The 20890-nt window shown below is 52.1% G+C and overlaps 2 protein-coding genes across 6 annotated transcripts in view; one reads left to right on the top strand and one right to left on the bottom strand.

Annotated features, from left to right (window-relative positions):
• LOC103689966 (MARCKS-related protein-like) overlaps positions 1-20890 on the bottom strand; it is a 980777-nt gene that overhangs the window by 714050 nt on the left and 245837 nt on the right. The gene's annotated exons all lie outside the window — the stretch shown is intronic.
• Actn4 (actinin alpha 4) overlaps positions 1-20890 on the top strand; it is a 69076-nt gene that overhangs the window by 44780 nt on the left and 3406 nt on the right. For 3 of the 5 annotated variants that reach the window (XM_006228688.3, XM_008759185.3, NM_031675.2), the window contains exons 4-17: positions 1623-1709; positions 2530-2617; positions 3949-4027; positions 5055-5136; positions 5825-5910; positions 10207-10299; positions 11801-12031; positions 12590-12737; positions 15481-15631; positions 18840-18948; positions 19087-19227; positions 19321-19503; positions 19594-19728; positions 20462-20641. In XM_006228688.3, coding sequence (XP_006228750.1) covers positions 1623-1709; positions 2530-2617; positions 3949-4027; positions 5055-5136; positions 5825-5910; positions 10207-10299; positions 11801-12031; positions 12590-12737; positions 15481-15631; positions 18840-18948; positions 19087-19227; positions 19321-19503; positions 19594-19728; positions 20462-20641 — 1793 coding nt within the window. Of the gene's footprint in view, positions 1-1622; positions 1710-2529; positions 2618-3948; positions 4028-5054; positions 5137-5824; positions 5911-7265; positions 7352-10206; positions 10300-11800; positions 12032-12589; positions 12738-15480; positions 15632-18839; positions 18949-19086; positions 19228-19320; positions 19504-19593; positions 19729-20461; positions 20642-20890 lie in introns of all 5 variants that reach the window. The other 2 variants (XM_006228689.3, XM_006228687.3) reach the window with 1 other exon arrangement.

Here is a 20890-nt window from a genome sequence, read left to right as displayed (position 1 = left end):
ACCTCTGTGGAGGGGTGCCAAGCCTTGCATGCCACAGTAGAGGTAGCTGGTGGTTGTTTAAAAACCAAAACCCAAAAATCCAGGCAGGCCCAGAGATTTTGTGTCCTGCATGGATCTTTTCTCCGGGCTCCGCTCCAGCCCTGTGCTCTCACAGCTGCATTTGTTTTGCTCAGAGACTCATCTGCAGATACAGAGGGTGAGAGGAGGGACGGACCCAGCTTGTGTCCAGTCTCCACTTCGTTTGGAGGACAGCTCAGTCTGCAAATGTTTCCTCTGTATGCTCTAAGTGATCTTGTCCCAATCTGTGGCTGTCACATGCCTAGACGAGGGTAAAGGGCAGCTTCATGAAGAATCCTGGCCTTGCCTGGCCCCTCATGGCCTGGCAATTGAGGAACATGGCTTCTTCCCCAGGGTTATGAGAGGGGGTGGCAATTTGAAGCACAGCTGCAGGTCACAGAGGCAGCTGGTGGATGTGTCATGAAAGTCCTGGTCCTCCCAGAACTTTGGCCAGCCTATACCTGTGGCAGCTGTGAGATTGGTCATGTCCTTTGACTGAGGAAGCCTGGCCTTCTTGAAGCTTAGCTTTTCTGGTGGGAGAGCTAGCTTGGCCCAGTGCTGTAGCAGGCTGGTAGCCCTGCTTGATGATGACTCTAGCTGTGACTCCTGGGAAGACAGGGCAGGCATTCTATTCCTTTGCTTCCCCTAGAGCTCACGTGGTCAAGTGCTTGCCTAATACTGTGTGCTACAAAGGAGCTTTAAGTAGGGGCACCTTCTGTGTCCAGAGGCAGGCTGTAGTGTGAAATGGCTAGCTGTTTTGGAACAGTAACTCCCTGACAGCCCTCTTCCCAGTTTCCAGCTCAGCCTTTTCAAATGTTTCTCCCAGCCATTCCTCAGTTTCCCCACAGTGTGTTTCAACAGTCTGTTCTCCCAGTTTTCCCAGTACTAGCAGCTCCAAACTAACTTTTCTAGCCTATCTGTGCAGCTTAGTCCCCGAACATGTTCTCCATCTGTCTTCTCATTCTGCTAGTCCCATTCCTTTTTCTCTGCCTCAGCTAACTTCTCATAATCTATCCTGTCCAAGAGACAACCAACACTGAAGGTTCTAACAGCTAAGCTTATTTTGTTTGTTTTTGAGACAAAGTTTCTCTGTATAACAGCCAGAACCATGGCTGTCCTAGACTCACTTTGTAAACAAGGCTGGCCTCAAACTCAGAGAAATCCACCTGCCTCTGCCTCCCCAGTGGTGATGTTAAAGGTGTGGGCCATCACGTCCAGCCCAGCTAAGTTGGGCTCCTTTAAAGGACCAGGTGCACAAGATAAACCATACTACACTGCAGGGTCACTAGGAGGCAGCACTGTCCCGTTGTGCAGATTGTGTGGGTGGTAGCAAGGTGATTGGGAAGGAAGTGGCTCGTCCTTATTAGTGATAGTGTAGCCAGTGGAGAAAAGGCCTTTGTGGCTAGGAAGCTTGTGTACAGAGGACAGTGTCAGCAGGCTTCTAGAGTAGTCCTGTCTAGACTAGGGCATACTCAGTGCATCCCCCTAGTGGGGTGGGCTCTGCTGCCTGCCTTGGGGTGGCTCTCACTAGCAGCCCTCTCTCCCCGCCCTTTGTCCTCGTGCAGAGATCGTGGATGGCAATGCAAAGATGACCCTGGGAATGATCTGGACCATCATCCTCAGGTTCGCCATCCAAGACATCTCTGTGGAAGGTAAGACTCCTGGGATGTGACGAATTAACAACAAGCTCTGGGTTTTCTCCGTTCTCTCTCCTCCATGCTTACTTGGAGCCCATCTTTGCCACAGCCCTGTCTGGTTCCAGGTTACCCCAGAGCAACAGTGCTCTGTGGTCTGTGTTTCATAAACCAACCCTATGCTCTGCCCTTAAAGTAGACTAGAATGACTGGCACCATTGTACATCCTGGTGACCTGAGCTGCAGAATAAACTCAGGGTGGAGTTGGGCCTGGCCTTTTCTCTTTCAGCTCCACATACCCTTTGGGAGTGTGCATTCTGGCCTGCTTAGGCCATCCAAGAATGTTGCCCTTTCCACCTAGCCACTGTGTGTGTGCCACAAAATGAGAAAAGCCATGAGGCCAGTATCTAGAGGAGCTAGGTGTTGGGTCACCATGGTGACCAGGATAGATGTATTCCTGTCTCCATCGGATTTCCAATGTGAGGACAGCCAAGTTACCCAGAGGAGAAGATGGTACTTGTTGGAAACAGCCTGAGGCCAGTCTCCAGGGCTACTCACCATGTGGCCTAGAGGCTAATGACAGACTCGTAGGTTCCTTGCTATTTGCTGGAGTAGTCCCAATGATGACAGGGCTTTGTGGAGTTGGGCTTTGTGTGCGATGGACAAAGATCATGCACATTCAGAATGGGATCGGCCACCAGTGCTGCCCTTGTTGTGATGTCTGCCGTCCTTTCCCTGGGGGTATGTTTGTCCCAGGCCTGAGAACGCAAGTCCTGTTGAGCTTGGGTCATGTCCTGAGGTGTAATGTTGAGCTCACCTTTGAGTCTTGTGTTTGCAGAGACCTCTGCCAAGGAAGGACTCCTCCTCTGGTGCCAGAGAAAGACAGCCCCGTATAAAAACGTCAACGTCCAGAACTTCCATATCAGGTAGACAGGCACCCAGCAACACTGCGGTTCTGGGATCCAGGTGCTTCCTCATGCCTGGCTTTCCTTGCCGTGTTCTCATCCTGGTCTGTTCTATACAGCAAGCCTCAGTAAGTCCTTGACCTGCTCTCGGTGCCTGTGTGCCTGAGAGGAGACTGAAGCTGTTTAAACAGCCACAGCCAGGCTTCCTCTTCCTCTTCACATCTCAGGAGGCATAGACTGCCACTGCACTTGAACTTAAGAGCATGTGCTTTCCAGCTGCTAAGATGAGCACAACTCAGCCCAGCCAAGGGTCTACTGTCCCTGGGTGAGGGAGGCAAAGGCGAGATGTCTCTGTAATCTGAGAGAGGCAGGGGCCTGGGCCATGTGAGGCCAGGGCAGTAGGAGGCTATCGTCTGCCTGGGGTGTCCCCTTAGACTCATTCAACACATGACTCTGCTGTGTGATGTAAAAGGCCCCGCTGTGTCACTCCATGCTGATTGTGCTCTGTCCTTAACAGCACGTGGTTCCCCTTGGTGGCTCTGCTCAGTGTATTTCTTTTGCTGCTGCCTGCCATTGATTTCACCAGAAGAGGGCATCAGCTCCAATGACAGATGGTTGTGAGCCACTATGTGGTTGCTGGGATTTGAACTCAGGGCCTCTAGAAGAGCAGTTAGTGCTCTTAACCTCTAAACCATCTCTCCAGCCAGCAAATCAGTTCTTTATCCCTAAGTGTTCCGAGGTTGTGTTCTAAGCTGCCACAATGTCGTGCCTGCAGTGCCTACCTCACACTGAGCCTACTGTGCATGGGAATTAGTCATTGCCGTGAGCCCCCAGGGGCCTCAGAACTGCAAGGGTCTGTAGCTCGTCTCTTCCACTTTGTGGGTTCTTTTTCCCCACCTTTTGTACCCCGATTTCTTCTCCCTAACACTAGATAGAGAAACAAGGGGTGAGGGAATTTGATCCCTGAGCCTAATTTCTTTCCTTCTGTTTCTTCTTTGACCACAGCTACTAAAAAACTACAACTGTCCACCCTAAAACACCAACGAAAACTCCCAGCTCGCCTCTTGGGGCCCTAGCATTTATATTCCCTCTGAAAACTTCCCAAACTTCCAAATGTCATGCAATCACAGAAACTATCTGCAGCTAACAAAAAATGCTTCTGCTAGGGCATGAGGCAAATCACAGACAGCTGCTGTGGACAGTCTGAATGAAGCAGCCCCATATCCCTACACTTGGGATTAAAACAAAAGCACATTCTTAAAAATAGTTGTTTTTTAAAGAAATCAAAATTCCAGAATTCTCAAAAAATTTCACTACAGGGACCCACTTCTAACTTTTGCCTTCCCTTACAGCTGGAAGGATGGTCTGGCCTTCAACGCGCTCATCCACCGGCACAGACCTGAGCTGATTGAGTATGACAAACTGAGGAAGGTAGGTATCCCTGTCTCCGTCCCCAAAGCTGCCCACTGCTGACCTCCACAGCTGCACAAGCTCAGAGAGCCTCCTTTACTTTTACCCGGTCACTGGCCTGGGGGCTAAGGCTCACTTCCTAGATAGCCTTGGGCACTGTCCATTCCTCCATGGGCATAGCAGCTGGCTAGGCTGTTTTAGGGTCTGTCTTACTTGGCCATTGACCCTCTTTGTTGACCTTCTGGATTCTGGAAGCATTCCTCTGTCCAGAGGAGGAAAGAGGGAATGTTGAGCCTTCCCATCAGCCACCATTTCCTGTGCAGAGCTGTGCTCCTGTTTGCTTATACAGAACTGAAGGTCTGGCCTCTTGGGAGACAGGGAATGATGTCCAAAGCAACCAGCCGTCTGCACCATACTAGGCTGATGGGCTTGCAGAGTTAAGGGCCAGACCGCTGGAGAATGATGGTACCCTAAACTGCTCTGGTAGGGAAAGGACCCCTGGAGACAGAGAGAACTCAAGAGTCAGGGGTGTCAGCGGAGCACCTGCTTGGGTGTGGTAGGAATGAGGATTCTGTTTCAGCAGAAAACTAAAACTAGTGAGGGCGTGAGGTAGATCAGGCCTGCTGATCAAGCTCCAGCTGCTATTGTAGCAGTGGGATCCAGTGTGGGAGCTCAGGTGTTCTCATGGCTGTTTTCCACCACACACACGCACACAGAACCTTACGATCTCTCAAGCCTGAACCAGCCCTAAAAGGTTCAGAGCACAGGGCTTCAGCTGAGGCCTGTGGCTGGCTGGCTGGCTGGCTGTTCTGTGAGAAGCATGCCTGTATTTCTCTAGAGAAAAGGTTGCCATCAAGCTCTGGGCAGGAACTGTGCTATGTAGCAGGCCTTTCTCCCTGTATAGCAGCACACAGGGATGAGAATTCCTAAGACACTTTCCAGCCCTGCTCCTCAAGGCTCCCCTGTCTCAGGCCAGCCCTTTGCCTTTTACACTTGCCTGGGTCCTGTTCCTGACGGAATTCTATGTTTATTCCACCTGCCACCCCAGGATGATCCAGTCACCAACCTAAACAATGCATTTGAAGTGGCTGAGAAATACCTTGATATCCCCAAGATGTTGGATGCTGAGGGTGAGTACCTCCCCTATGTTCAGTCAACACCATGCTACCTTTGGCCTTATTTATCTCTCTGGACCTAGCTTTGGCTGGGCTCCACAACTCATCAGTTTCCAGAAAACCACGGGAGCTGGCTGGCTGAGCCAGGGTGAAAGGCTGGGTGAACCTGGGGTGGTCAGACACAGTCAGAATAGCAGAAAAGGGAGGGTGGCCAGTGCTTAAAGGGTCAATTTTCTAGTACCACAGAGGGGGCAAGGAGGCTGAAGAGGCCAGCTCCCGGCTTCCTGTGAACAACCCTGGCCTCTCTCCTGACCAGCCAAAGGCCTGGGGTCTGGAGCCTGCTACAGTGGAATGTTGTTTTTTCCTTTTCCGGCTTTGCTCCATTTCCCAGCCAGCACCACCCCCAGCAGGACCCGTGTCTCTGGCCTCTGGTGGCCTTTGGAGTTCACTGTCCTGCAGCCCCTTGAGGCCATTCTCAGAGAAAGGAAGTGGCTTCACTCCAGCTCAGTTCCCACAGCGGTGGCCTTTCCTGAGACTGTGGGGGAGGTTAGGATGTGACTGAGCCCATCCAACTGAACAACTATTGTTGAATCAGCGAGAGGGTCTTCCCCCGTGCAGTTGTGGCTTTAGGAGCCTGTGCGTCCTAGCAAGTGATCTCACCCCTCCCTGCTTGGGCCATTTAACCCTTGTTGTTCACTTACAGACATCGTGAACACAGCCCGGCCCGACGAGAAGGCCATAATGACATATGTGTCCAGCTTCTACCATGCCTTTTCAGGAGCGCAGAAGGTACCAGGCAGGGCCAGGCAGCCCTCCTCGCCGCCACTGCCCAATGCTGCCGCTGCCTTTTGCCTCCCACGCTCACTTCATTTCTCTTGCAGACGGCAGTGGCCTCTCTTGGACTGGAAGCCAGCTCCCTCAGTCCTGGGCATTGCCGCCTATCTAGTCCTTGCTCAGTCTATTGAGTGCCTGCTGTACACCAGGCTCTGTTCAGGCAGTGAGAACACAGGCAAGTTCCTGCTGCAAGGAAGCTTATTTCCTAGTTAGGTGAGACAGACAGCATACATCAGGTCTTGTGATATGAGGAGTCAGAGGCGGCCAGGGGACAGGGTGGTGTGGTAGAGGCACCTGGGTCCCCTGGTAGCTGGGGCCATCAGTTGGAAAGGGGCTGGGGCTGCCCGGTGAAGGCTACACAGGCGGCCTCGGGAGTGAAAAGAAAGGCTCAGGTTGCAAAGCAGTGACTTGAGAGACAGGCAAGGAAAGGAAAGTTGCAAAACGCAGCTAGCTGTGGGTCGTTCTGCTTAGGGCTTTTCTTTTTTTTTTTTAAATTTGGGATACCTTTTATTTCATGTTTTTGTTTTTGTTTTAAAGACAATGTCTTGTACATACAGCTCAGCTACCTCTAGAGTCCTAATACTCCATGTGGTACCACTTGAGGCTTTTTAGTTTTACTGGGGGGTGGGGGCGGGGGAGTGACATAGTCCTGGCTGTCCTGGAGTCTTGGAACTTTTTTTTTTTTTTTTTTTTTTTTTTTCTTTTTTTCGGAGCTGGGGCCCGAACCCAGGGCCTTGTGCTCACTGGGCAAGCGCTCTACAGCTGAGCTAAATCCCCAACCCCGTCTTGGAACTTTCTATATACAGACCCGGCTGCCTTTGATCTTCCTGTCTCTCCCTCTAGGGTGCTGGGATTGTCAGTGTATGACAGTATGCTTGACTTTTTGACAGAGTCTGATTCTGTAGCTCCTCCTGCCAGAACATCCTAGTGCCAGGATGAGAGCCGTGCACCGTAGAGCCCAGCATCTTTAGGGGTTATACAAAAATGGCTGGAAGTTCAGGTGACATGATTCTGCTGAGGGTTTCAGAAACAGTTGCTTAACTTTTGACTTTTGGCCCCAAATGCAGCTCCTTTCATAGAGTGTAGTCAGTTTAAATGGCCTGTTTGAAAATGAGACTCCTCCCTCAAAGCCTGGTGGCTCTTCTGTGCACCGTGGCAGGGCATGGCCCCCAGGCCTGAGCCTCCCTGGTTTCCAGTCCAGAGCAAGCGCTATTCTTCCCGCATGAGCCTCAGGCTGGCCGGCCACCTCCCTCCTGCATCTTTCACTCTCTCCTGTCTCTCTCTTTCTCTCTCTCTCTCTCTCTGCGCAGATATTGTAGGCACTCTGAGGCCAGATGAGAAGGCCATCATGACTTACGTGTCCTGCTTCTACCACGCCTTCTCGGGGGCCCAGAAGGTGAGCCAGGGTGGGAGGTCCCTGTAGCCAGTCTTTTGCTACTTTGTGGATTCTTTTCCCACCCTTTATCCCCCCAGTTTCACCCCTATTTCTAGATAAGAGAGAAAGAAGGATAGAGTGGGGAGAGAGAGATAGAGATCCCTGAATCTAATTTCTTTTTTTTTTTTTTTTTTTTCTTCCTTCTTTGAGCATGACTATTAACAAATCAGGACCAATACCACCTCTCGGGGCCCTGGGCATTTAATACCCTCTGAAAAGTTCACAGAATCCCAAACTTCATAGTCACAGCTGGCAGACCCACGCCTCTGCTAGAGCCTGAGGCAACTCACAGTCAACTGCTGAGGACAGTCCTAATCAGCCCTGTATCCCACACCTAATTAAAGTGAAAACTATCACTGTAAGATCCCTCCCTCCAGCTGTGGAGTCAGATTTGCCCTTCGAGTCACCTTTCAGTCAGCCCCATGGGACCACACAGGGAGGCCTGGCTAACCAGCTCAGGGTCATTATGGTCATAGGACCCCAGTGCCTTCTGTTTGACAGCAGCCAAAGCCTCACAGACCTTCTTGCATAGCCACTTATAGTGGATGTGACAGCTCTGACCACACACAGAGGAATAGAAGCCCAGATCACTGTAAATAAATGGTAGAGTTAGTGTATGACCCCTTACCTGTCAAGAACTCTACTTCAGGGCCACCACCTACCTGTGAGCCTTCTTTCAGAAAACTGTCTCCTGCCCAAATGCTCTGGAGGCTCCTGGGTAGGTCAAGTAAATATGTCTATTCTGGTATGAGTCTTCCTGAGCCCTGCTTACCTCACACCACCCCCTTGGCTCCACTCTACATAGTGCCGTGGACTCACACTTTTTTTTTTTTTTTTTTTTCCCCTTTTCCCCCGGAGCTGGGGACCAAACCCAGGGCCTTGCGCTTGCTAGGCAAGCGCTCTACCACTGAGCTAAATCCCCAACCCGGACTCACACTTCTACATAGAAGTCTTGGCACTTCTGTGCCCTCCTAGTCTTGTAGGGTGGCTTGGTCAACAGTATTGTGTTAGCAGCCCAGGAGTTAGGGTCAAATGGTACTTGTTTTGGGAACGTTTACCTCCGTGGGGCCTCTCCAAGGCCTTTACCTCCCTAGGTTCCAACAGAACTCCTGTCCACACCAGGGAGGAAATGGAGGCTGTGAGACCCATCTGAAGGAAAAGGAAACTGGGGCTCAGAGACACCGTATACTGTCTTCTAGAACCTTAGGTCTAGTGGGGATGCCATCACGGGCGGTCTGGCCTGGCCTGATTCCCGTTTATAAAATAAGAATCCTATTGCTTCTTACAGGATTGTTCTGGGCATGCAGTAATGGGCTCCAGGGCTTAAGACAGTCTGGCACAGTAAGGGTGCCCAGTTCTTTCCAGGTCCCTCCCCGAATGGCCAGCTTTCAGTGCCTCTTTCCTAGCCACCCCGCATGGGTTAGATCTTGTATTTGGAGTGTTTTGCTGAAGACACGGAGAGCGAAGTTATACCCCTGTCCCCACTGACTGGTAATGAAGACTGAGCAGGACTAGGTAGTGGTGAGTCCAGTTAACAGGTGGGCCTCCCTAGTCTCATGCTGACTCCTACCTGAAACATCCTGTGCCTGGAGCTGTCTTAGGGCTGGTAAAGGGACTGGTAAAGGGGTCAGTCACTAGGAAGAAAGTCCAAGGCCAGAGCAGTTGCAAGTTAGGGGGCATCTGGGCTCAGAATGCTTGTGCTCGGCGTGTCTTCTAAGATAGCCTAGTCTGCAGTGAGGAAAGCGGGGACTCTGCTATATTGACACCCAGCAGTGCCTCAAGGATGCCATCATTTCTCAGAGGCCAGTTCAGTCTTCTCAAAGTGTTTTCTGCGTGAATTCAGTACTGGCATGAGAATACTGTCTTCCCCGTGTCTAGTCACCAAAGCATTCATTCAGTCATCCTTGTCTGCATTTAAGTTCACCAGTTCTGAGCACCTACAATACCCCATGCTTCAGAAGTGGAGTAGAGCACCTCTGGCGAGCAGCTCCCCAGCAGCAGTGTGGGTTAGAGCTTGAGGTACCAACAGCTCAGTTATGGCCAGAAGCTGGCCCTAGCGGCACCTCTGGTTTTGGCCTTTGTCTCACCACCGGACCAAGCCTTGGCGCCTCCTGCCGCACAGTGTGTTGTGTACAGAGCAAGTGCTCGCCGCCTGTGGCAGTTTGTCAGCTCCCTATCTGTGCCGTGTGCGCATGGGAAAGCACACTGGCCCTGGAGCTGACTCCCAAGCCTCTGTTTTCCTCCTCATCACCCTGTAGACCCTCCTCACTATTTCTGTTCCTGTTCTGTTGCCGCTCCAACTCTTCTTGGATCTTTTTTGTGCTGCCTGAAAGGTACCTTGCCTCCCTTCTCCTGTGTGGTGTTTGTCCCTCACCAGGCTTCTAGTGTACAGCAGCCATCTCTGTATTATCTACCCTCCCTGTGCTCCTCTTCTGCCCTTCCTATTGTGACTTGTGCCCATGTGAGCCCCTATGGTCATCAGCCTCGCCTTCAAGTAGGAGCCAGAATGGGCAGGACATGCACCAAGCACTGGGACTGGCTCCTGGCACCTCCACACCACCCCTTCAGTGCTGTTTCCACTCGGTCCCGGGGACGAGAGGCCTGGTTCTTAGCAGGGGCTCAGGTCTTGCCATCCTTCTCAGCAAAGACCCTGAGGACATGTCTGTCCAAGGCCATTTTACTGGAGATGCGCTCCCTCTCCTTTCCCTCTTTGGGGAGTTCTGTGGGTCTTGGACAGCCTGCTTTCAAGGGACCTGCTTGTTAGAGGGAGGGTCCCCAGCCTCTGGCAGCCCTGACTGTGTGCTTCTCCACTCCAGGCTGAGACTGCTGCCAACCGGATCTGCAAGGTGCTGGCTGTGAACCAGGAAAATGAGCACCTGATGGAAGATTACGAGCGCCTGGCCAGTGATGTGAGTGTGCCCGAGCGCGCCACGCCCGCCCCATCAGAGTGAAGGGTAGGCAGGCAGAGCTCGGAAGGCGGCTCAGGTGTTACAAGGACTTATGCTCCCCCACGGAACCTGAGTTCGCTTCCTGACTTCTGGGGACACCAGGCACACAAGGTGGTACATGGACATACATCCAGGCAAAATACCCATACACGTCAAATTGAAAAACAGACGTGTTGGTTTTGTTATTTTTGTTTGGGGAGAGAAGCAACACAGGAGTCAGCAGTAGATGGAGTCTGATGAAGCTCAGGCTGACTTTAAACTTCTGATCCCCCTGCCTCCACCTCCTAAATACTGGAATAACAAACACTGTTTCGCTGTGAAAGCAGATGTAGCATAGCAGTAAGACCTAGAAAATATAAGGTACGGAACGTTTGGCTTGGTGGTCACCGTGCCAGCCAGCTTAGGCTCCTAGGCCTGAGGACTTCAAGGTTACGAGTTTCAGGTGTGAGTGTGAATTGTAGGGTCTCCTGGGTGTTAGGCAGGCACCCCTCTGAGCCATGTGATTTGCGTGGACTGAGGAAACTTGAGAGAGTTCTACTGCCAACCCAAAGCGGCAGCTTCTGCCCAGTTGAGGGTTTATGGATTGACCGTATACTGGCGAGGCTAGGACTGAGACATAGTTGGTTGCTGGAGCTTTTGCCTTACATGCATGGGGTCCTGGCTTCTGAGGGGCCGATAATACAAAATGCGGCACCGGGAGCTGTACCTGCCATTTCCAACCCTAAGACAAGGTGGGAGTCACAGTGCATACTTAGCCAGCTACCTCTGTTTCTGGCTTTGTCTTTGCTGTTAAGAAGCCATTTCTGTGCCTTCATTGTTCTGGAATTTTTTGGGATGGCTAGACTGTTGGCCTCAGAACAGGTCATAAGAACACCTGCCATTTTTTCTTCCAGTTTTCCATTTTTGAGGTGTCAGGCCTTGTGTGTGCACTGGCCATCCTAGTGAGGCACACATATTGTAGGCCCTTACCGTTATATCACGTACACTCAGCAAACCTGGCTTGAGCAGGAGTCTCAAGACAGCCATAGCCTGTGTGTCCAGCAGTCACAAGTCCTCTGACAGTATGGAAAGGGGTCTTCTGGGAAGGGACAATGGACTTGAACCGTCCACTTTAGTCTGGGCAAGGAAGACCCTGAGCAGAAAGTAGGGGATAGCAGTGTTCCCAGGTGCACACAGTCATAGACCTCTGCTGTGGGTTCCCACAGAAGTCATGGAGAATTTGGGTTTGGGAGCAAGGCAGCCCTGAGGACAGGGCTTTTGAAACTCCACATTCGGGTTGGGGATTTAGCTCAGTGGTAGAGTGCTTGCCTAGCAAGCGCAAGGCCCTGGGTTCAGTCCTCAGCTCCGGGAAAAACAAAACAAAACTCCACATTCTGCTTCCCTATAAGCTGGGGGGGGGGCAGTCCCAGCAGTACTCTGAGCACCTCCATAGTAGTTACCATGGCTTCCTATGGGCCCACAGCTTCTAGAGTGGATCCGGCGCACCATCCCCTGGCTGGAAGACCGTGTGCCTCAGAAGACCATCCAGGAGATGCAGCAGAAGCTGGAGGACTTCCGAGACTATAGGCGTGTGCACAAGCCCCCCAAGGTACAGGAGAAGTGTCAGCTGGAGATCAACTTCAACACCCTGCAGACCAAGCTGCGGCTGAGCAACCGGCCTGCCTTCATGCCCTCCGAGGGCAGGATGGTCTCGGTGAGTGCACTGCCACCTGGGGCCAGGGCATCACCTGCCAAACCGAAGTAGACCGACATTGTTATAGTTTGGGGCAGGGATGATGATGGGCGAGCTTCACGTTTCCTGACTATTTCTCCTGAGGTTTTACCCCCAGAATTCTCTGTACTACTGCCCCAGCCATACCACAGTTTGTGTGGACTGTTTGAATTTGCCAGGACTCCAGGTTAGCAAGTGTCTGAGACCCTCTATGGGGGAGGGATAGCGAGGCACCTTTCAAGGTCTACTCAGCAGCATCCATCCATTGCTTTGCCCACCTGCCCGCTCATACGAGATTCATTTACTTAAACCAAAACAATCAGTGCAAAGGTCAGCGTTCAGTCCCCAGCATCCATGTCAGGCAGCTCACATCCAAGCCACCCGTAACTCCTGCCTCTGTGAGGAGACACACACACACACACACACACACACACACACACACACAGCATCTGTCCATTGTGTCCGTGTAGACAGAGCTGCAGGGTTGGGTCAGGAAGGCCTCTCCATCCTGTAAGACTTCTGCTTTCTCCTACCCCACAGGACATCAACAATGGGTGGCAACATCTGGAGCAGGCTGAGAAGGGCTATGAAGAATGGCTCTTGAATGAAATCCGTAGGCTGGAACGACTTGATCACCTGGCAGAGAAATTCCGGCAGAAGGCTTCCATCCATGAGGCCTGGACCGATGGTATGCTTCCCATGCTCCACTGCTCTCTGTCTGCTCTCAGGTATAAGAGCACACGTAGCCCTCTCCTGGATTATCCAGGAACAACACTGCAAGACTCTTCCGTGTGCCTTCACACTTGCTCTGTCCTTACCAAGAATGGTGTCCAATCCCAAGTTCTGCCTACCACACTGTCTGTGACTGTGGGCTTCGCGCCCATTGTCTGGGTTGCATTAGTTTCTCTTCAGCCACCTCCTGGCTTCCCTGGCATGTCTGAGGATGGTGCTCCAGTCATCACCCTGTCCCAAAGCCTGTTTCCCAGCAGCCCTGCAGCTGCCTGTCTCTGACTCAGGATGTAGAATTCCATCATGTCCTTGAGACCCACTCCATCACTGAGATTCCAGATAGATTCCCGGGAGACCTAAAGCCCTCAGAAAATGCCCACGGAAAGTAAAAGTCATGCCATGACACGCCCACAAACAAGCTGTCACTCGGAGGCCCTGGGCTCAGTCTCACTGCTGAGACATAAATAGCTCTCCAAAAGACACCTCCTTCTATAACACCATCTCCCTTCCACCCCAATTCTCCACCACTGCTCCCCCATGGCTCCACAGGGAGCTCCTTAACTCTGGGCATATAGCCCCAGATAGATGCTGAGCCCCCACCCCTCTAGAGACTTTGGCAACTGCACAGCTCACAGACTGCACCACTGTGTTCCTGCTCTCACATTAGCTCAGCCCTGCTGTTGTCCAGAGCAGGCCAAGGAGGGAATACAGGAGACAGAAGACAGGTGGGTGCAGACACTACCTCCTGCCTCAGAAATGATGCCCTTTCAAGGAGGGCGTGTTGGTTGTGATGCCAGGTTGGAGGGAATGGGGCCCTCATTTAGTTTATTTATTCACTCATTCATTTGAAACACATCTCTAGCCAGATGGCAGCTCATGCCTGCAATCTCTGTACTTGGGAAACTGAAGCAGGAGGTCAGCCTGGGCTGTATAGAGGGTTCCAGATTGGTCTGCAATACAGTGTGAGGCACTACTTACTGTCTTGAAAACCCAAACAAAATACCACACCTGTGGCCGTGAATCTGAGCCACTTGGTTGTGCTCGGCCTTGTGTGCTAGTGTCCCAAGTGGGTAAATCCTGCCCTGAGAGAATTTGGGCATATAGGCTTACACTTCTCTTGTGAGGACCCCTAAGTATGTAAGGAATGCCATAATTCCTGTGTCCCATACATAGCTAAGGTGTTTTCTGCTGTGTCTTGCCAGCTCATTTCTAGATGATTCTGTGGTTCTCACAAAATGAACTGGAGTACCCAACCTAGGGCTGCCAGACCTCTGGCAGCTGGTTTCGTGGCTGTGAGTATGGTAACCCCTCAGAGCTTCTGAGGCTTGCACTGGAGGGATCTAGGAATGAGGCCCACCTACAGCCAGGCCCAATAATGGTTGACGCCTTCACACACCTGTCCCTCTCAACGGTTGATTGGCAGACCTCCTGAGCCCCTTTCCTATATTCTAAATCACTGTGAAACCCCTGCCTAAGGGCACGGGGAATCAGAGGTGGTTTGCCCATGTGGATGACTTCCAGAGGGACCTGAGTGCCTGGGAATAAACCCAGACACCACTGAGCCCCATACACATCCCGTGGCTGAATGTAGATACACTTGCCAGTTCCCTGCTGAAACAGCTGAGGCTGAATTCTTCTCAGCTGCTATTTCTGGTTCCCACCCTTGGGAGAAAGCAGTTTGGAGAAGGGAATTGCAAGCTTGCCTTGTGGTTAGGCCCTCTGGCCTGGAGCAGGGGTGGCAGGCCTGTGGAGTCTGTTTTCTGAGTCCATCTCTTGCCTCCTGGTGCCAGCCCTGGCCTGGGGGTGGCTGGCAGTTGCTAAGCAGATGAGGCTGGGAGTGGCTGAGCGGGGGTGGCACCAACTCTTTCCATTCTTAACCATCATCTTGCTAAAATTCAGGATGGGCAAGGCCACATAAGTGCTGTTGCTGGCACTGTTCTACCAATGGGAGGTTGGTCAAGGGGTGCCAGCTGTGTGCCAGGTGCTCTGGGCTCTGATCTGAGGGTGAGTCCAGAAGCCATTGGAAGCAGGGCTCCTTGAGGAAGAAAGTGAAAATCCTGGCTGGCATTTCCCTCAGTGCCCTGTCCTCCCATAACTTACTAGCAGGCTGCTTGGGCTTTTGCTCTGAGCATGTAATTAGCCCGGCTCCAGAACTAATAATAGTGTTTCTCCTTTCCTTCAAAGGGTTTGGACAGCCCCACCTCACTGTGCCGAGAAAGCGGGTGGGGTGACAAGACTGGGTTAGGACCACCACCCAGCAGAGCTGGCTCTAAAAAGCTGGCACGGGCTCAGCTCCTGGGCCCAGACTCCAGGGTCATCCCTTTCCTGACCCTGCTGGGCCTGGCTGAAAGCCTGGGGCTTCTCCCACTCACCATCCTCCACAAATGGGTGTCTGTAACTTTTCAGCCTTGGTATCAACTTCTATCCTGGTTCTCCTAGCAGTAAGAGACACTATGTAGAGCTTGGGAGTTACACTGTGATATCTGTCTCAGGCCCAGAACACCAAGTGTCTTCTAAGTCTGCACAGAATACATAGAACATAAATGGGCTTGGGGTTTCCCCAGGGGGCAAGGAGGAAGGTTCAAGAGCTTCTAGGCTCCATCATTTGGGGTAACAGATATGATGCATATCTGCTGCACTTCTCCCCCTCAGATAGATAGCTCTGTGACTGTTGTTAAGGCACCTCTCTGCCACACCTGTAGGGAAGGAGGCCATGCTGAAGCACCGGGACTATGAGACAGCCACCCTGTCAGACATCAAAGCTCTGATCCGAAAGCATGAGGCCTTTGAGAGTGACCTGGCGGCGCACCAGGACCGCGTGGAGCAGATCGCGGCTATTGCCCAGGAGCTCAAGTATGTATGCACCCATGGCATCATCACCTGGCAGTTCTGTCCCCAGCTCTCAACCCTGCCTCCTCCTATACACCAGGAGTGCCTTACAGAAGGAAATCTTCTGCCCATGCTGTCTCAATACCAAGAAGCATAAGGGACCTAGGGTCTCCCGCATAGGGATGACCTCAGTCTCTTAAGGGTCCCTCTCTCCCTGCCTGTCACCTTGTATGAGGAGTGCTAGACAGTGAGCCTGTTGTTCTGTCTGTTCGCATTCCTGCTCAGAATACAGTCACCAGTGTCCTCTTCCCCTGCCCAGGCACATAAATGTGGGCACACAGTTAGTACACTGCACCTCAAGAGCCAATGAATGGGGTTCTTATTCTACCATTGCCGTGGCTAGCATCGAGGAGGGGCCAGGGAGTGGGAGGCCCAGCCCATTGCATCATGGAAAAATCCACAGGCCCTGAAGGAGCTCCCAAAATAAGATCCTTGGCTGGAACTGCTCTTTCCTCAGACACCCCCACCCACTATTCACCCCAAACTCAAGCAATTCTGCAAGGCCTTCCCACCCGTGCCAGTGGGGCCACAGGAGCAGGCTAGTTTCTTCCTGCTTCCTACTGCTGTTGGCTGCAGTTTATACATTTGCACATCAGAGTCAAAACTATAGTACTGTGACCTGCGGGTAATTTTGGTGCCATAGGGTACTGTCCAGGGGCCTGCTTGTCCAAACAAAGGGAAGAGTACAAATGGTGCCTTCATATGAGTGACAGGGGAGATGCCCATGAATGTGGAGAGCTGGGCTAGCCTGCTCTTCAGATACTAGGTCCCAGCCACCTGAGGCCTGTTCCCTTGAGGCAAGGTCAGGCAGCCCCAGAAACAACACTCAGACGTGGCCCCAGAGGAAGGAAAGGAGGCTACCCAGGTACCATCCCATTGCCCGTTGCCGGTCTATAGCAATGTCACAGAACTCTCAAGTTCGTGCTTAACCACTGACAAGACTGTTAATCTTTATTGGCCCAGCATTTCTCAAGTCAATGAAGTAAGTGCCAGTGTGTGAATGCTTCAGAGACAGACAGACAGACAGACAGACAGACAGACAGAATGCATCGTGCCAGTTTCTCACACCTGAGTCTGCTGTGCCACTTTCCCTGCCTGTCAGAAAGCTTAACTTGTACACGGGACACATCAAGAGGTCAACAGCAGGGGTTGGGGATTTAGCTCAGTGGTAGAGCGATTGCTTAGGAAGCGCAAGGCCCTGGGTTCGGTCCCCAGCTCCGAAAAAAAGAACCAAAAAAAAAAAAAAAAAAAAAAGAGGTTAACAGCAGCAGTAAAATAGTACAGCTGAATGGACAGGGTTTCTCTGTAGACCAGGCTGGCCTCAAACTCAAGAGATCCTCTGCCTCCAAGTCCTGGGATTAAAGATGCTGGTCATCACATCTGGCTTTAGAAGTTGGTAATAAGCATTGCAGCTGGTCTTTTCTACCTTGTGTGTTCTTTCTCCCCTTGGTTTCTCCCCCCATAATGATATTAAAGAGAAAGGATAGAGGAGAAAGATTCATGAATCTTAATTTCTTTCCTCATAGTCAGTTGCTAAGGACAGTCCAAAGCAGCCACATATCCCTGTACCTGGGATTTAAATGAAAGCTTGCCCGCTTGCTCATTCATTCATTCATTCATTCGTTTTTTATGCAGTGTTCTACCTGCACAACCAGAAGAGGGTACCACATCTCACAGATGGTTATGAGCGACCATGTAGTTCCCGTGAATTTAGCTCAGGACCTCTGGAAAGACCTCTTAACTTCTGAGCCCTTTCTCTAGCCTGAAAGCACATTTTTATAATAATGTTTTTTAAGAAACAAAAATTTCAAAATTGTCACTTCAGAGCACTTATATAAGGACCTTTGAAGACAGCAACCTTAACTGCTTCAATAATCAGGACTGTGGAAAGCCAGGCTTTGTTTATTTTGTTTCGAGGCACGGTCTCTCTTGTTCATAAAGACCTGATCCTGTAGCTCACTGGCCTTAAACTCAATCTTGTTTTAGCATCCATGGTGCTGAGAAGACAGTTTTGAGCTACTGCATGCCGTCTCTGCTAGATGTTGGTAAAATTAAAATTGCAGCCTAGAGCAGGAAAATGGGTCAGTGAGTCAAGGCATTTCCCGCCACGTCTGGAGATCCAAGTTGGATCCTGAGATCTACAAGGTGGAAAAGAACCCTCTCCACAAATTTTCCTCTGACCTACACACACGAGCACACAAAACAAATAAGTAAATAAATGTAGAAGCATTTTAGAGAACAGTGCTCGAGAGGTGTTCAGTGCTCGAGAAGGTGCACTGTCCCACGGGCTAGAGTTCAGGTCTCAGGACCCACATCTGCCGGCTCTGCCTGGGGCTGCAGGTCCAGTGGGTCCCTCCTGTCCTCCATGAGCACATGTGCTTAGAAGGCTCAGTAGGTGAAAGGTTTACTGTATAAACATGAGGGTGAGTTTGTATCCCTAGAGCACATGTGAAATCTCCATGGTGGGTGGCACATGCCTGTAACCTCAGCCCAGGTTAGGTGGGAACAAGAGGGTCCCAAGAGCTCCAGGTTCAGTGAGAGGCCTTGTGGAGAGGTGGGTGCCACACAAGCCTGACAACAGGAGTTCATTCTCCGGATCGCACAGAAAGCTGGATACCCTGTAGCCCTGGCGCCTCTAACTTCCCAGGAACTCTTAGGCCAGCTAGCCTGACGTATGAAGCCCAGAAACCATAACACAGGGGGAGGGAGGCAAAGCCAAATCCTGAAAGCTGTCCTCTCATCTCCACACACATCCTGACGTGTGTGTGTGTGTGTGTGTGTGTGTGTGTGTGTGTGTGTGTGTGCGCGTGTACACGCTAATAATGAAGTAAGCTTGAGGTGGGTGTGTTGGGGTGCACACCTTCAACCCCAGTGCTCAGAGTGTAAGGGGAAGGGACTTTTCAGTGAGACTCTGTCTAAATGGGAAGAGAAGGTGGGGTCACTGAGGGAGACACTGACGTTGATCTCCACCCTCCATGAGTGCATAGGTGGGACACAGAGTAGCCTGGCTGTGCCTGTGCTGACGTCATAGCTGAAAGTAAAAGGAAACTCAGCTCCTCCCACCCACCCTCCTGCCCCAGTCTGTCACCTGCACCAGGGCCTGAGGTGCCAGGGGCAGAGTCTATGCATACCCCCACCCGTCTGCTGGGTCTCATCTCTGTCTGCTCCACAGCGAACTGGACTACTATGACTCCCACAACGTCAACACACGGTGCCAGAAGATCTGTGACCAGTGGGATAACCTGGGCTCTCTGACCCACAGTCGCAGGGAAGCCTTGGAGGTGAGGAGAGGGGTGTGTCACTAGGGAGCCTGATGCCCTCCAGGGATGTTGGGGACTTTTAGGGGTGTGTCTTTAGAGGCCCTCAGGTATTTACTTACCTGCCGCCCGGCTTCCCTGTCCCCTTTTTGCATACTACAGAAAACAGAGAAACAGCTGGAGACCATCGACCAGCTACACTTGGAGTATGCTAAGCGGGCCGCGCCCTTCAACAACTGGATGGAGAGTGCCATGGAGGACCTGCAGGACATGTTCATCGTCCACACCATCGAGGAGATTGAGGTCCGCCCCGCCACACCCTCGATAAAGATAAAGGCAGTCCCACCCCACCCCAAGAGAGGCAGGCTGCATTCTTCACTCCCTTTCTTCCTCTAGGGCCTGATCTCAGCCCACGACCAGTTCAAGTCCACCCTGCCAGATGCCGACAGGGAGCGTGAGGCCATCCTGGCCATCCACAAAGAGGCCCAAAGGATCGCTGAGAGCAATCACATCAAGCTGTCGGGCAGCAACCCCTACACCAGCGTTACACCCCAGATCATCAACTCCAAATGGGAGAAGGTGGGCAGGCTGATGTGCAGGGGCTGGGCTGGGCTGGGCTGACCAGGTGGGGGAGCCGTCCCCTGACTTCTGGGGCTGCACATCCTACAGGTGCAGCAGCTGGTGCCGAAGCGGGACCACGCACTCCTGGAAGAGCAGAGCAAGCAGCAATCCAATGAGCACCTTCGCCGACAGTTTGCCAGCCAAGCCAATATGGTGGGGCCCTGGATCCAGACCAAGATGGAGGTAAGGTTGCCCCACCCCACTGACCCAGGCTGCCTGTCAGCTGAGAGAGTCCTGCGGGTCCTCCCTGCGGCCCGGCAGTGGACTCCATGGCTTGGTAGATCTGACCTCACCCCAGTTGACCTCATAGGACTGCCCAGAGGGAAATACCAAGCAGGCGGAAGCCTGGCTATCAATGGGCTAGAGCTGGTTTGGGCCCTGACTATGATCTGAGCGCAGCGCTGGCTTGCCTTCCACTCCTGTGCTCTCATCTGTGGTGACAGTGTTCCCACAACAAGCGGCTTTTGCTCACCGCTCTGTGCTAGAGCCTTGTGAGGGCTGTAGTGTAGCTGAGCAACACAGTACCTAGAGACACTCCTGACAGGCACGGGGTAGTTTGTACGGTAGCAGCTCTACCTGCCCCACTGCCCTAGTGCTCAGTGCCAGGCAGTGCAGAGTGGGGTTCCGCCAACAGCCAGAGGCTTGTCCTCCTTTTGTTCTTTAGGTTCTTGTTTCTAAGTTGTCATAGGGTGAAGGCACCTTCCCCAATCGATTGGTCTGTCCTCCCTGAGTTCCCTTTCTCTGTCACAGTGCAGGGCCTCAGGGAGGAAGGGAGGGATCAAGAGTAGCTGGGGAGGGAGGTTGATGTGTGTAAAGCAGACTCTCACCACCAAAGCGTGGGGTGGACCAAAAGGCCTTCCAGATGACACAGCAGCCTGGACTGGCATCACTCCCGGGGTCTGTCCCCACCTTGCAGGAGATTGGGCGCATCTCCATCGAGATGAACGGGACTCTGGAAGACCAGCTGAGTCACTTGAAGCAGTACGAGCGCAGCATTGTGGACTACAAGCCCAACCTGGACTTGCTGGAGCAGCAGCACCAGCTCATCCAGGAGGCCCTCATCTTCGACAACAAGCACACCAACTACACAATGGAGGTGTGTACTACTGCCAGGGAGAGATGGCCACCACACACTCCACACCTTTCTAAAACCATGTGGAAGTTACCAAAAGTGTGGACCGTATCAAATGGCCCAAATCCCAGAATTCAGTCAGGGTCAGAGGCAGGAGGAATGGGAGGAGTTCTAGGAGTACTAGGCCAGCCTGGACTACATACAGAGAGAGATCGCCTTTACAAACGAGTATATATAGACCTTTGAAAAACCAGGGTTCTGTAAGTTCCATTC

The sequence above is a fragment of the Rattus norvegicus genome, chromosome 1 (assembly GCF_036323735.1).
Source record: "Rattus norvegicus strain BN/NHsdMcwi chromosome 1, GRCr8, whole genome shotgun sequence".
NCBI lineage: Eukaryota > Metazoa > Chordata > Mammalia > Rodentia > Muridae > Rattus > Rattus norvegicus.
The sequence above is the reverse complement of the archived record's forward strand: the minus strand, read 5'-3'. Positions and strand labels throughout refer to the sequence as shown.